The 14,440-nt window shown below is 27.1% G+C and overlaps 3 protein-coding genes across 3 annotated transcripts; 1 reads left to right on the forward strand and 2 right to left on the reverse strand.

The window, feature by feature from the left end:
* The first annotated feature begins 3,079 nt into the window (after window positions 1-3,079).
* Window positions 3,080-4,860, forward strand: OCT59_004188 (uncharacterized protein). The gene is made up of 3 exons (XM_025315830.2): window positions 3,080-4,046; window positions 4,156-4,318; window positions 4,396-4,860. Exons 1-3 carry the CDS (start codon window positions 3,423-3,425, stop codon window positions 4,626-4,628), a joined length of 1,020 nt encoding a protein of 339 aa, XP_025181850.2. The 5' UTR covers window positions 3,080-3,422; the 3' UTR covers window positions 4,629-4,860.
* A 5,049-nt stretch (window positions 4,861-9,909) lies between these two features.
* On the reverse strand, window positions 9,910-11,463 carry OCT59_004189 (uncharacterized protein; the record flags this gene model as incomplete). Its single annotated transcript, XM_025325272.1, has 2 exons — window positions 9,910-10,908; window positions 11,047-11,463. 2 exons carry the CDS (start codon window positions 11,461-11,463, stop codon window positions 9,910-9,912), a joined length of 1,416 nt encoding a protein of 471 aa, XP_025181852.1.
* Window positions 11,464-12,662: 1,199 nt separating this feature from the next.
* On the reverse strand, window positions 12,663-14,230 carry OCT59_004190 (uncharacterized protein; the record flags this gene model as incomplete). The annotated part of the gene is made up of 4 exons (XM_066148127.1): window positions 12,663-12,691; window positions 12,758-13,649; window positions 13,745-13,827; window positions 14,059-14,230. 4 exons carry the CDS (start codon window positions 14,228-14,230, stop codon window positions 12,663-12,665), a joined length of 1,176 nt encoding a protein of 391 aa, XP_065996755.1.
* Between the last annotated feature and the right edge of the window lie 210 nt (window positions 14,231-14,440).

The raw sequence follows: 14,440 nt of genomic DNA on the forward strand, positions 1-14,440 counted from the left end.
TGATTAATGCATATTTAGCATGTAAAATTCTTCGCCAAAGAATTAGAAAAGAAGTAGATTCTTTGCATCCTGTCCGAAATTAAGGTTGTGCCTTACCAAATTTATGAAATTCTTTTCAAGTAACGATAAATAAATTAAAAGTTTCATTCCATTCAACAATTCCTTGTCGTATTGTCGTATTTACCAAATGCAAACGGACCTATTAAAGCTTCTGCTAAGAAATAGGAATGGTGTTAAGTTAAATACGATATTTATCAGAAAAATCAATTCGGAGGACAAATATAGTATATTTAACCTCAGAATAATTACCTGACAAAGTTTCTGTCAAATTTGTGAATACATTATTACAAAATCATGAAAAGTTTCTTCAGTATTCTGTATTTATTAACATGAAATTAATAAAACGTTTCAAGTATACGAAAACTTTGATCGAGATTGAAAAATAGGATAATTAGTTTCTTATCAGCTTATCCCTTCAGATCCCCTATAAAAATTTTTAGAAAATTAATCACATATCGGAGTTTTTTTGGAATAAGAACTAAAAAAATGATCATTTATCGGACTTTTTCCCAGAAAATTTTTTATAGAGCCCTATAAAAAATTTTTCAGAAAAATGATCATTTATCGGAGTTTTTTCCAGAATTCTTTTTATAGGCTGGTCATAGACCAGTCATAATTCAGAAAGAAGAAATTCTTTTAAATCTTTAAATGAATGCTATAGTATATACATATTAATACGACTATATCATATGTCATCATCTGCGTTTTAATTTTTTATTCACATAATTAGCGGTTAAAACAGTTTAGTAGATAAATTTATGTAATAAATACAGGTATTTTTTGACAAAAAAAAAAAGTATTTTTTTTTTGTTTATATAGAAAATTTAGGAATTTCATTGAAAAATACGTACACACACACATATATATAATCAATATATCAAAACTCGGAATATCCTGCTAAATTCATCTTTCTAAGCATTTACTATATAAAGGTTCTTTAAAAAAGAAAAAAGGGTCAAATGACGAATAAAATCATTCATTATTTGTTTTTTTTTTGTACAAATTACAAGATAAGTAGAATAAAGGGGTTCTCAAGTTTATAAAGATGAAACTATCTATTAGTAGAAATCATGATTTATTAGCCCATCAGTTAAAAGATAAGTTAACTTTAATTTAAAGAGAGGAAATTATTTGTTACATCCATTAAATACATTAATAATTGTAATTAATCGAATTATAGAATAATAATAAGAAGAATAATAATTAAATATCAGATATACCTAATTTGATATACTTAATAAGTTTCTTTACCCACGTACTGTACTTTTTTATTGTCGTACTTTATTTTTGTTATACAAAAATATTATTTTAGAATATTTGATTTATAAAATCATATTATTATTAATAAAAACGGTAAATATGGTAAATACTATAGATGGTGTCGAAAGGATAAAAATTGTTATCAATTATTAGAAAAAAATTATTAAAAATTCCAAATTTGTTTATGATGAATCGTTGTACAATACTAAATTGGTTAAAAAAAAAAATATTAAGTGCATTTTTATAATAAATACTAAATCTGTTGTTAATAAGAAAAAAAATATATATAAATATAAATAACTGTAAAAATGTAATATTTATTTATTTGTTTGTTTGTTTATATTTAAGTATGGTTTTTATTTTAATTACTTTTTTTAATTTTTTGAATCACGTTACATTTGATCATTGAGAATTTTATCCGATTTTATTTTCCATAAAAAAAAAATGGTTTTCTATATTTTATATATTTTATATATTTTATATATACAGTATATAAGTTTCACTCATTAGATCTTTCCAGACAAAATTTATTAACTATTCGCGTGGAAATTTTTTTTATATAAATAATTACAATAAAAGAAATTTTGGGCTTTCGCGTAATCAACTGCGCCAGATCGTGAGACAAATAAAATAATCAGCTGGATGGGAATATATGAATATATATATGAACATATATACAGTATTTAATCGATGATCATTTGTATAATAAATAAAATAAATTTGGAATAAAAAAAAAGTAATCAAGAATGGGAATGTTTGAAAGTTATCAAAGATTCAATTTCCTTTTTCAAATTTATTGTGAAAAAGAATCCTAATGCATGGAATTAGAATCTTTCAATCATCCTAAAAAAGATTTAAAGTTTTTAAAATTACTTTTTATTATATAATATAATTTATAATAATAATTTGGTAAAACCGGAAGATCGGCTTAATCAACTTGTTTGGATTTTGAAAAATTTTTTAAAAAACACGTTTTTCACCTGTAATCGTAACACCACATATAAGTGGTTCGTTTCAACTAAAAGGATAAAAGGAAAAGGGAGTGCGTTTCGAAAAAAAAAATAATATTACATCAGCCACAACATTACACTTACACACGTAAAACTTCTCCTGACGAATTTTTTCTGGTTGGTTGGACGATACCGAGGAAAGAAAATAATGATAATTTGATTAACGATTGTACTTTTAATTCCAAATAAAGTTCCGTAAGTGGCGCAGCATCCAAATAATTTTTAAGAATTTCTGAATTTGGTGATGGTATTCCGTCATTAATAATATGAAACACCGAGTTGAATAAAAATGGCATAATAATTAACAATGGTGTTGTATTATAAGAGTGTGAAAGAAAGAAAAAATTTAACAATGGATTTAACAATGTGAGAAAAAAAAAATTATTTTTTTTTCACCTAAAAAAAATTCATTAATTTTTTTAATTATAAAAAAAAAAATTTTTTTTTTTACTGAAATTTATTTATTTATTTATTTATTTATTTTATTTCGCCACTAAAATTATTTTTACCCGATTGTAATGTGTAATGCAATGCAAAAAAAAAAAACTATATAGTTTTTTAATGTTTGTATTATGTGAGACTGTAGTATTTTTTTTTTTTTTGTCATCAACAAAAAAAGTTACAGAAAAGCAATAAACTTAAAAATTAATTGATACCCACCCATTGTTCATCATTTATGCTCTTTTGTTTTTTTGTGATAAAAAAAATTTGTATAAATAGGAATGGTCGCTGTACAGGATTTTTTTTTTTTCTCAGTCATTAAAAAAAAAAAAATTTTTTTTCTTTTTTTATTCCTATTAAAATTATTATTTATATTGATTACTTTAAATTGTTTTTATATATATAACGTCCCACTTCAAAATTTTATTTTTTTTTTTCAAAAAAAATTATTAAAATCTTTTAAACAAAATTATTAAAATCTTTTTAAACAAAATTATTAAAATCTTTTTAAACAAAATTATTAAAATCTTTTAAACAAAATTTTAAAAAAAATTTTAAAAAATTTCCTTTTAATTTTCTTTCTTTTAAATAAAAAAAAACTTCTTTTTTTTTTTAAAAAAAAACTTTTTATAATAATATAAACTTGGATAAATGTCAGACCATTTCGGTAGTTCATGTAAATTACCGCTCATAGCAGTAACAGTTCATCCAAGTAAATACAATGGAACTCAAGACCCAGAATCATGGTTACAAGATTTAAGATTTTTTTGTCGTTTGCATGGTATAGAAGAAGAGAGTGAAATAGTTTCATTCGCAATATTAAAAGTGGATCCAATGATTTTTATACCGAAAAAAACTTGTACATTCACAGGATTTTTAAATGCATTGAAATCTCATATCACATTTCATGTAATGAATGCTTCGGCTTTACATAATTTACGTTGTATACAATATAATCCAAAAGAAGATATGACGGATTTTATTTCCAAATTTTTATCTTTATGTCGTACTGCAAACATTACAAGTTTAGAAGAACAAAAAACTTATCTATTAAATAGTTTATTAGATGATAATATTAGGAATATTTTAGCAAGTAAATTTAGAAATGTTGATGATTTTGATTGGGTTATAAGATTATTTCAAGGGATAATGTATGAATATCCTATGCATCAAATTAGATATGGTTCAAAAATTACAATCAAACATTGTTCTACTGGTAATTTTTTATCTCATGGTGAACAGATTCCAATTGAAACCGATTCTCAATTATCAAAGGTTAGTTCGCTTATATATGCATGTGCTTTTTTTAAAAGACTATCATCGAGTTTACCGCTCATATATGCATGTGCTTTTTATTGAGTCTAAAATTTTCTTTTCTATTTAGGTATCTTGTGATGGTATGTCAAGACCTGCCGCCAATGAAATTTGGATCGTATCATCACCTTATGGTGAAAATAAAGTTCCTGGTGATCCTATTCATTATAATTCTATCATTAGTTTGAAACATGAAACAACAGGAGGTAGTTTACATGCTACTGAAAATAATGGTAAGTAAATCTAAAGATCTTTCTTTTTTGATGAATTTTTTTAAGGAATGATCTAAGAATTGATTTACTTTTTGTAGTATGGTCATTTATGGGCAGAAGTGAAAATAGTAATTGGCTCGTCAGACGTCACACCACAGAGCCTGGATACCATAATGATCCAAATGGCGTATGGGCGATTGGTGATATTATCATTTTGGAGAACGTTTCAAATAAGTTACCACTTTATAGTAATGATAATCATAATGTATCATTAGATGGTGATGGTTATGAAGAAAATAATAAGTGGTACGCCGAAATTGCTGGACAATAATTTTTTTTGATCTTGTTCTCTTTTTTTTATTTGGATCATTAAAACACCCTTCTTTGTAAAAAATGTATATTAGATATTTAGATTATTATTATTGTATTATGATATTATTATATTATTTTATTTAGCATTTTTAGTTTGTACTCTCTTTTTTCTTTTTTTTTTTTTTTTTTTACTATAATAAATCAATAATGAAAATATATAATAATAAATGAAAGATTTTTTTTTAGATAGTAAACATGATTTTATGTGGGTTATTTTTTATTTCACGTGAAATTTCGCTAAAGTACATATTACAGAAGTACAAAATAGTACTTTTTGTATTCCCGCCAACTTAATCGCTCGTACCGTTCATACGCAGTATACAGTACATGATAATGACGCAGCCAAATCACTAAAAGATTATTAAGGTGGGGTTGAATCCAATAACGTAAAATTTAAAGTTGACATTTTGGCGTATTAGGGTATCAGGGTATTACTTTATTTAACTTTTTTTATAAAAAAAATTATATCCATTTTAATTATGACATTTATGACATCAAATGATTTTATCACAGATAACTACGTAATCATTTACAAATTTTGAATGAATGCACCTTACTTTTTATGGGTTAAAATGCATAAATGAAAAGGTTATATTATTTTCCTAGTTCTTAGTTAGGAAAGTTGAAGTAACAGAAACAATAGGATTTTTTAAAATGTGTGCGTATAAATTTGTTCACATGTTTCAAAATTTTGGTAACGTGTACATTTTGTGATTTAATGTTAACCAAATTTTTCTATATTGATGTGGAATCCTTTTATTCAATGGGCAAAACTTTTTTTGATTTTTTTTTTCTTGTGTATGATGAAATATTTGAAACTTTTTTTCGATTGATTTTTATGACGTTGCTTATGTCATGAAACTGTTTATCTTCTGTCTGCAAAAGGAATAATAATAAATTTTGAATCTATTGACAGTTTAAATGTTTCATCATAAAATAACTCGCTTTATACCGTAAATGTATTACTGTAAATAATATAATTTTAACGATATTTAGAAAACATTTTATTGATAAATTATTTTAAATTTTAATTTTCAGGTTAATTTTATTTGTTTATTTATTATTTGTTTGTTGTTTTTTCTTTTTTAAATATAAAATTGACAGATCTTTACAATCAAATAATAGTTTTTTTTCAAAGAAAGAAAAACGAACAATGTCTCATGTTTCATACAAAAACACGTGTTTATAATATATCTATAGTATAAATGGTTTAGGTTACGTAATGATCACCGAAAGAATAGAATTATTTACTTAGTCAAAGATTGGAATTAATTTGGATTGTCTTATTAATCAATAACAAAGAAATTTTTTTTTTTTTTTTTTAAAGTTTTTCCTTTTTTTTCAGTAAATATTACATATATTAACATAAAACTCTCATACAGTACATATAGTATATATAGTATAATAGTATACAATAATACTATATTCCCCAAGTTCTTAACTCTGTAACTCGACTCAATCAAAAATTTTCATATTGTTCATTCATTCATTCATTCATCTTTTTTTTTATTTTATTTCCTTCTTTCATTCTTTCATTCTATTTATTCATTCATTCCTTCATTCCTTCTTCTTTTGATGAATATTTTAATGTGATTATTGAAAAAAAGTTAATATGTATAATGCGCATAAAAATATTATATTGCTTATAATAAACTCCAAATAGGATATTTTCTCCCATCAATCATTAGAAATTGCATATTTATTTGTGGCGTAGTCAGTTAGATCGCCCAAAAACTTTCATTTAAAAAAAAGCTTATTGTTGCTCCTCACTTCCAAATTTCAAAATTATTATTATTAAATAAATAATATATTTTATTCAGTATATTGTTGTTTTTTGATGCTTTAATGCTTTCTAATGCTTTTTGATATCCTCAAATATTTACATTCTTTGAAACAAAGCATCTTTTTTTTTTTTCAACAGCATTCTTTTTGCATGGAAATCTTTAAAAATCTTTTTAAAATCTTAAAACCGGTTTCGATCCTAATTTACCCTGGTTTCAATTTTTTTTTTATAATTGACTTTATTGTTCTGTTAAAGTGTTAAAGATCATTATTTGAACAATGGCTTGGTAGTTGGGTATATTGCATGATTTATTTTAAGTAAACTGGCTTAAATATGGCTTAAAATATTTTGATATTTTGAACAAACAAAAAAAATAATATATATAAATATATATTTTTTTTTTATATACATATTATTAAATAACTACGTAAATATGCATAATGTATATTGAATATCTTGTGGGTAAAAAAATATGTGTACTCTTTTGACGGGCTGTAGAATGAATTTTTAATAATAATCTTTAATGCAAAAGGCATTTGAAAAAAATATTATATGCTGCAATTGATGCATTTTTATTATATCAAATATGGTTCATGGCGTTTTAAGATGAATAAATGGTGACGCAGATCTGAAATGTATTCAATGTATGATCGTCTTAATTTCTTAATATTTTAGCCCAACATTATAAAAAAAAATTAATATAACAACAATGAATACAATTTTAAATGAATGATCGTGATCACAATGTTTATTTTGATCTATATATATACATAGTAGGGCGTAAAACTTTACTCCTGATTAGTTGCAAAATTTGGGCATTACAACAGTATAATTACGCCATTTCCTCGATCTAAATTAATTACGCCGTCAAAAAAAATTGCCGTAATGTCTCTATAATTGTGTAATGCCATAACAATAAGCCGCAAAATTTTCTTAGTTCCGATAATTCTATAAACTGACAATAATATAATAATGTTATAAGCCACAATTCTGTAATTCCGTAATTCTATGAGTTATTTTTCAATTGGTTTATTCACGGGACAATTTTTATTTTTCAGGAATTAGGATGTTCCCGACATTTTTATTAAAAATATTCATTTCTACATTTATTTTAATAATAAAATTTTCTCATCACATTTCATTGTGAAAGCGACTGGTAAGTTGTATATATATTTGTATTATTTATTTCATGGGGAGTTGGAAATAATAGGTTTTTTTCCCGAAGGGAAAAAAACCCTATTGTTTTCCTTCCCAGGAAATAAATGGGTAATCCCCTGGAGCGTGTCACTCATTAAATATTAACTATTTTAACTATTTTAAACTAAAATTAGTAATTTCCCGGCTATCTATATATGAGACCGGGAAATAACTAAACGAAGATTCCCGGTCATTTATAAACTCAGCTAATCACTCGCAATTTTTAAAAATTAGTATGAAGGTGATCATGAGTGACACTTAGTGCGACAGGGGATTATAATAATAAATTTTTCTCTTCCATTCCACACCACATTTCATTGTGAAAGTGACTGGTATTTTAATAATAAAATTTTCTCATCATTTTATTCCACATCATGAAAGCCACATCACATTTTTTAGATTGTTGCGCAGTAATAGAAGCCATTAGTATCTTGAAATTACTTTCTACTGGAGAAACAATTTGAATATAACCCTATTGAAAATGATAGTTCCATACTTTCTATAGATTGTAAAGCAGTAATTCACTTGTGGTTTGGGTGTAGGTTGTGCTCGCCATGATTCTGTCATTAGTGTCATGCAATGTAGATGATTATATTTTTCATATCATTCAATTGAAATGATTTTAATAAAAATTATATATTACAATGACTAATACATTTATACAATTATAAAATTATAAAAAATTAAGAATGAAAAATTTCAAGTTTTTTTCTTAAATACTAAATGAGCGAACTTTATAATTTTGTAATCAATTTTTTTTTTATTAGAGATTGACGGATGGTATCCCAGTAAAAAGTCCTGTACTGAATTCATATTAGGTTTGTATTGAATTTATACATGAGCCCGTTTGGTACGAAAAATTGGACCATAAATGGGATAAAATTAAAATAAATATGGCCAAATTTTATACCGAATGGGCTCATTTCATAATTGGCCTATATTTGGTACAAGAACTTTTTACTGGGTATGATTTGGAGTTTAAAGAAGTGCGATTTTGGAAATTCAAATCGTTTCACGATGACAACAGTCGCGACATTACAACATTACGGCATTACAATGTTACGACATTACGACATTACAGCATTGCGACATTACGTTACGGCATTACGACATTGCGACATTACTACATTACGGCATTACGGCATTACGTTACGACATTACGACATTACGGCATTACGACATTGCGACATTGCGACATTACGGCATTACGTTACGGCATTACGGCATTGCGACATTACGGCATTACGACATTACGGTATTACGACATTACGACATTGCGACATTGTGACATTACGGCATTACGGCATTACGGCATTGCAACATTGCGACATTGCGCATTACGGCATTACGGTATTACGGCATTGCGACATTACGGCATTACGTTACGACATTACGACATTACGGCATTACGGTATTACGGCGTTGCGACATTACGGCATTACGTTACGACATTACGGCATTACGGCATTACGGCATTGCGACATTGCGACATTGCGACATTACGACATTACGACATTACTTTACGACATTACGTTACGACATTACGGCATTGCTACATTATTACATTAGACATTGCAAAAGGCACTACAATAATTTAGCACGTTGTTTGAAAAAAAAAGTATGTTAGACAGTTAAATCTTGAATATAAATTACAAGAATTTTATAGGTGAAATTTTAGTCTAAAAAATTATTTAATTTTATTTGTCTTAGATAATAATTTATTCTAAACTTTCTCGCCTGTATAAGCTGATTTAAGAAGTTTATCATTTTTTTTTTATGAGTTTCAGAATTAACAAATGGATATATTGTATAATTTAGCATAAAATGAGTTTTTGCACTTTTATATCTCGAAAATAGATGTTGCCCGAATTTTTTTATCATGGGTCTTTAGTTTTATCTAGTAATTCTTAGATTTTATTTCCTTACGTGTTTTTTTTAAAATAGATCGTAACTCAATTACGATTAGAAATTTAGAATTATAGCTAGTGGTAAATTTGCGGTGCGTACACATTTTTTATTCGAATTTTCGAAGTGATCTATACTTTATTATCAGTTATATACATAAGAATTTTTTTTACAGATAAATAATAAAAAAAGACATTTAGGAAACTGGCTAAGTTACGTCAAACATCTTTATTAAAAAATATACGTCATTACAGATTATATTGCACGACTTTTCACTGACTTTATTTTTTTGACCATTATAATTATTTTTCGCAATGTGATGACATCGATGACATTAATGTCACAATATTAAGATTCAGCCCGTACAAATATTACCCATTACAATAGATGATTGGTTACTTTTACGGTTACTTTTTCTTTGGCTTAGAAAAATATTAATCTCTTCCTGTAAACTTTTATAACTAAATGAACGGCTAGTGTAAACCGCTTCTAGGTGAATAGGTTTATTCGGTCTCCATTTCATTAATATATAAATGTAGCCGGCGTTTTGTGAATTGACAAATTGATCCCTAATAGTATCGTCAAATTCATTTCCAAAACGATCGTTCTCATCATGAATCGTATCAATACAAAACTTATTTTTAACACAGATGCCACCTTTGGACATATAATGACTTCTAAATAATTTATGTCCCTCAATACTGTTATTATTCATTACATCATTTTGCTTTCTATGGAAACACCATAATTCAATAGATTCTAATATTTCCTTTATGGAAGGGCGTTTCGAAGGGTCTCGAATCCAACATCTTTCCAACAAGTCATTGTACACTGGAGGGGCGAAATGACATGTTTGCGGGCGAAGGCCATCAAAGATATCCACTATTAAACGCACATCATGGGAACGATCCGCAAACGCAACAACTCCACAAACTAATTCCCATAAAATAATACCAAGACCGTAAATATCACCTGCTTGGGAACGCGGATGGCCACGAATTATTTCTGGTGCAATATTTGGGATGACTCCATACAATGCTTCTTTCGATTCCACTTCATCAACTGGTCGACACAATCCAAAGTCGGAAATAAACGCATTTTCTTCGTTTAATAAAAGAATGTTTCCGCAATGGAGGTCACCATGGACCCATCCTTTTGCATGGATTTTTTCAAGTTCAGCACATATGGTTTGGGCTATACCCAACTTGCTCGCCAATGAAATCTTATCAAAATTTTGTAATAAATATCTTCGAAGATCACCTTGTGGTGCAAAACGCATGACAAACATATAATCTAATGACGAGGGATCTTGTGTAATTCCGTACAAATGACAAAAATCGAACTGAGCTTGAACCTAAATATGCAACAAGAGAAATTAACGTTATTCTTGAAGGATAACCATAGGAAGGGTCGCAAATTCTATTATCGACAATTCTTGTACTATTTCCCATCCATGCAAATAAGTATATATTTTAATTTATAAAATTTGTACCTCTGAAAGAAAAGCTTCCGTAATCTTCATTTCACCTTTCAGTTTCTTTAGAGCAACTTTACATGGGCCAGTTCGATAATGCTTACTTAAGTTTGTCGGTTTAATTCCCCAATTCCATATTGCAGAAAATACCGTACCAAATCCACCTTCGCCAATCTGTTTCACTTGGGACAAAGAGCTATATGGAACCCATTCAGGATACCGTTCGTATGAAGATGAAAGTTGTGTTTTTCGTATGAATCTATCAATTAATTCATTACCACTTCCCCAACTCGAAAACTTGTCTTTCAAAATTTCATGAAGGCAATTATTACAGATGCGTGGCAACTCCAAAATACATTTTTCTGTAAATTCACACTTTAAGCCTTTCTTTTTTTTTAATTTCAAAAGATCGAAAATATGGTCATAATTACTCATTTTATTAGATATCAACCAACAAAAGTATTTTTTCGACTTCTTGAACTAATGAAATAACCAAATAGAAATTACTGTGTTCATTTTATAGAACATTTTTCATTGCACAAACTGGATCACAATGTTGCACTAATTATATCATTGATTTGACCGGAGTATTTTGAAAGATCGGTTCCGGTATTCTTAGCAAAAGATCCCGACCAATAGCCAAGGTGTCACGTTGGGGACTTGGGGTGTGCGGAAATTCAAAAATTTTAATATTACAATAATGCAAATGATTTTAATTTAGCAAAGCATTAATACGACATGATTTTGAATTTTTGACTACCCATATATATATATTTATATTTCATGTTCAATTAGATGTGCAGCTTTAACGATTCTGCATTTTGAGAAAAAAAAAAGCATATAAAGATTAAGGATACGATTTTATTAACAAAGTTACGAGGCCATTTCTTGCATTAATAATTCCTAAAAAAATCAGACCTCAAGACAGACAAACTACTTAAAGTTCAAATTGCAAAATAACTTACTAGTTAATGTAAAAAAAGACTTCATAACATTGTAAAAATGGTTGGAGAAACTAATAAGTGTCAAAATATTTGAGAAAGAAGTTGTTCGTTCATATTCATCACGTTATATGTTTATTTGCACAATAAGTACGTCATCATACACTTTCTGGAAGGTTCTAATAGGACCCGAGTTATATATATAGGTCAGGGGAGATCGGCACACATTTACTGTATTAGCTCTACGCATTTCTTCGGGGACGGCACTATGTAATGCTGGTCGGCATTATCCACAAATGGAAGCGATCTACATAATTCTGGCTCATTCTAAGTAACCAGGACCTCGGGGTACTGTTCCAATACTGCGCAATTTGATTTACATCACCCCGATTAACATTTTATAATGGACATTACAACATTACAATATTGCGGCATTGCAACATTACAGCATTGTAAATTCAATTGAATTATAAATTATAATAGTCGTTAATTTTTTTTCATTCAATAATTCTTTTTCTTCCTTTTAGCATATCTTTCGTGAAATTTACAGCACAATTAAATTGTTATTGGTTACCTGAAATTCAATAAGAATGTTCCAATGAATTTCATAAGTTGTGATAAATTGAATTATATCTTATATTCATACTACATTCATTATTACTAGATTCGATCTTTATGCGTAATCGACATTGATTAATTTTCCTCATCGGTATCATCATCATCTTTAAAATTAAATTTTCTTATAAATAAAAATCTTTACCCCGTAAAATTTTAAAAAATTACAATACCTTCTTCGTATTCAACATCATCGGGAATTGTATATTCTAATTGTTCTGAAAAATCTTGAGTTACATTTTCAGGTTCAGGTAAATTGTTAAAATTAAGAAGACGACTTGTATAATAAGCTTGAGGATGTGAATTTTGTTTTTCAGATTGAGGATTTGAGTTTTTAAATAATTTCTGTGCATATCTAATATTTTTAATAATTAATTTTTCTTCATCATTTGGAATTATTTTTGTATTTTTGCTTAAAAGTTCCTTCCAATGATGAAAAATTTCTTTTAATTCTTTTGCAATCGGACGATTTTCAGGATTAGAATTTATACATTTTAAAATGATTCCTTTAAGAACTTGAGGAGTTTCTCTTGGAATTTGAGGTCTTTCACCTTTACAAATTTCAAATACAAGTTCAGAATTATGAGCTTGATTATTGTAAGGAGGTACTTCAGATAATACTTCAATCATAATAATTCCAAAACCATAAATATCGGATGCTTTAGAATATTCTTTTTCTTTTAAAACTTCAGGTGCAACGTAAGGTAATACACCATATACATTATTTTTTTCACCTTCTTTGTACTCTTCATTTGGTGGTTGACATAAACCTAAATCAGATATCATCGCTTGACCTTGAGCAATCAAGATGTTCCCAGTATGAAAATCCTTATGTAATAAATTATTTTCGTGTAAACTTGCGAGCCCATTAGCAATTGCAGAAAATATTTTTATTTTTCTCTTTAATGTAAACGTTTTAGGATTTTTATTCATAAATTTTCTAAGACTTCCATCTTTTACCCATCCAAAAACTATCATATAATCTTGAGTATTAGAGTTTTGTGTTATTCCCAATATATTAATCACACATTTACCAAGTTCCAACATTTTGACATTATTTTGAATCTAAAAAAAAAATATGTATTTAGGATTTTTTAATAAAATTTTGGTTTTTTTTTTTGATTCGGTAGATGATGTAATTAAATTAAATTATACCTTACCTCACGTAAGAAACTTGAAGAAATATCTTTAGAATTATTTAAACTTTTTAATACAACAGTTTCTTTACCAAACCGATCCCAATCTTTAAAAATATAATCATATAAATTTATATGACCATCAATCCATGTTGCTTTATAAACTATTCCAAAACCTCCTTTATCTAAATAAGTTATATCTTGAAATTTTTCATAAGGTATCCATTCTAATATATTAGAAGTTTTTGCATTAATTTGATTATCTTGAATTAATTTATCAATATTTTTATTATTACTTGTCCAATTCTTAAAATTTTTTTTAAATCTTTTTGAATTACAAGGATGACACCAACTAAAATTAGTATATTCTTGTTTACATTCTTGACATATATTAATAGTTTCTGGTGTTTCCCATAACATTCCTAATTCTTTATCTGATCCTCCATCTGTACTAATTGAATCTTCGTCATCATCATCATCTTCAATGAAAGTATTATTATTATTTTCCATAATTAAAAAAAAAAATTATGAGAAAATTTTTTTTTAATAAGGTATTTATATAATTAAATGGATTACGGATTTAACAGATGTTTTGTTGATCCACTTACACAAAAAAATTAATTTTTACGCCCAATCTCATTTACCATTGTTACACTGAAGAGTGTTTTTTGAATTTGTATGAAAAAAAAAAAGAATCGGTAAAGGAATTTCATTTTAAAT

Source organism: Rhizophagus irregularis, chromosome 12 (assembly GCF_026210795.1).
Source record: "Rhizophagus irregularis chromosome 12, complete sequence".
Lineage (NCBI taxonomy): Eukaryota > Fungi > Glomeromycota > Glomeromycetes > Glomerales > Glomeraceae > Rhizophagus > Rhizophagus irregularis.

Coding starts and splice junctions, on each gene's coding strand:
- OCT59_004188 (XM_025315830.2), top strand. CDS start 3,423: ATGTCAGACCATTTCGGTAGTTCATGTAAATTACCGCTCATAGCAGTA. Junction 4,047..4,155: donor CCGATTCTCAATTATCAAAG/GTTAGTTCGCTT, acceptor TTTTCTATTTAG/GTATCTTGTGATGGTATGTC. Junction 4,319..4,395: donor ACATGCTACTGAAAATAATG/GTAAGTAAATCT, acceptor TACTTTTTGTAG/TATGGTCATTTATGGGCAGA.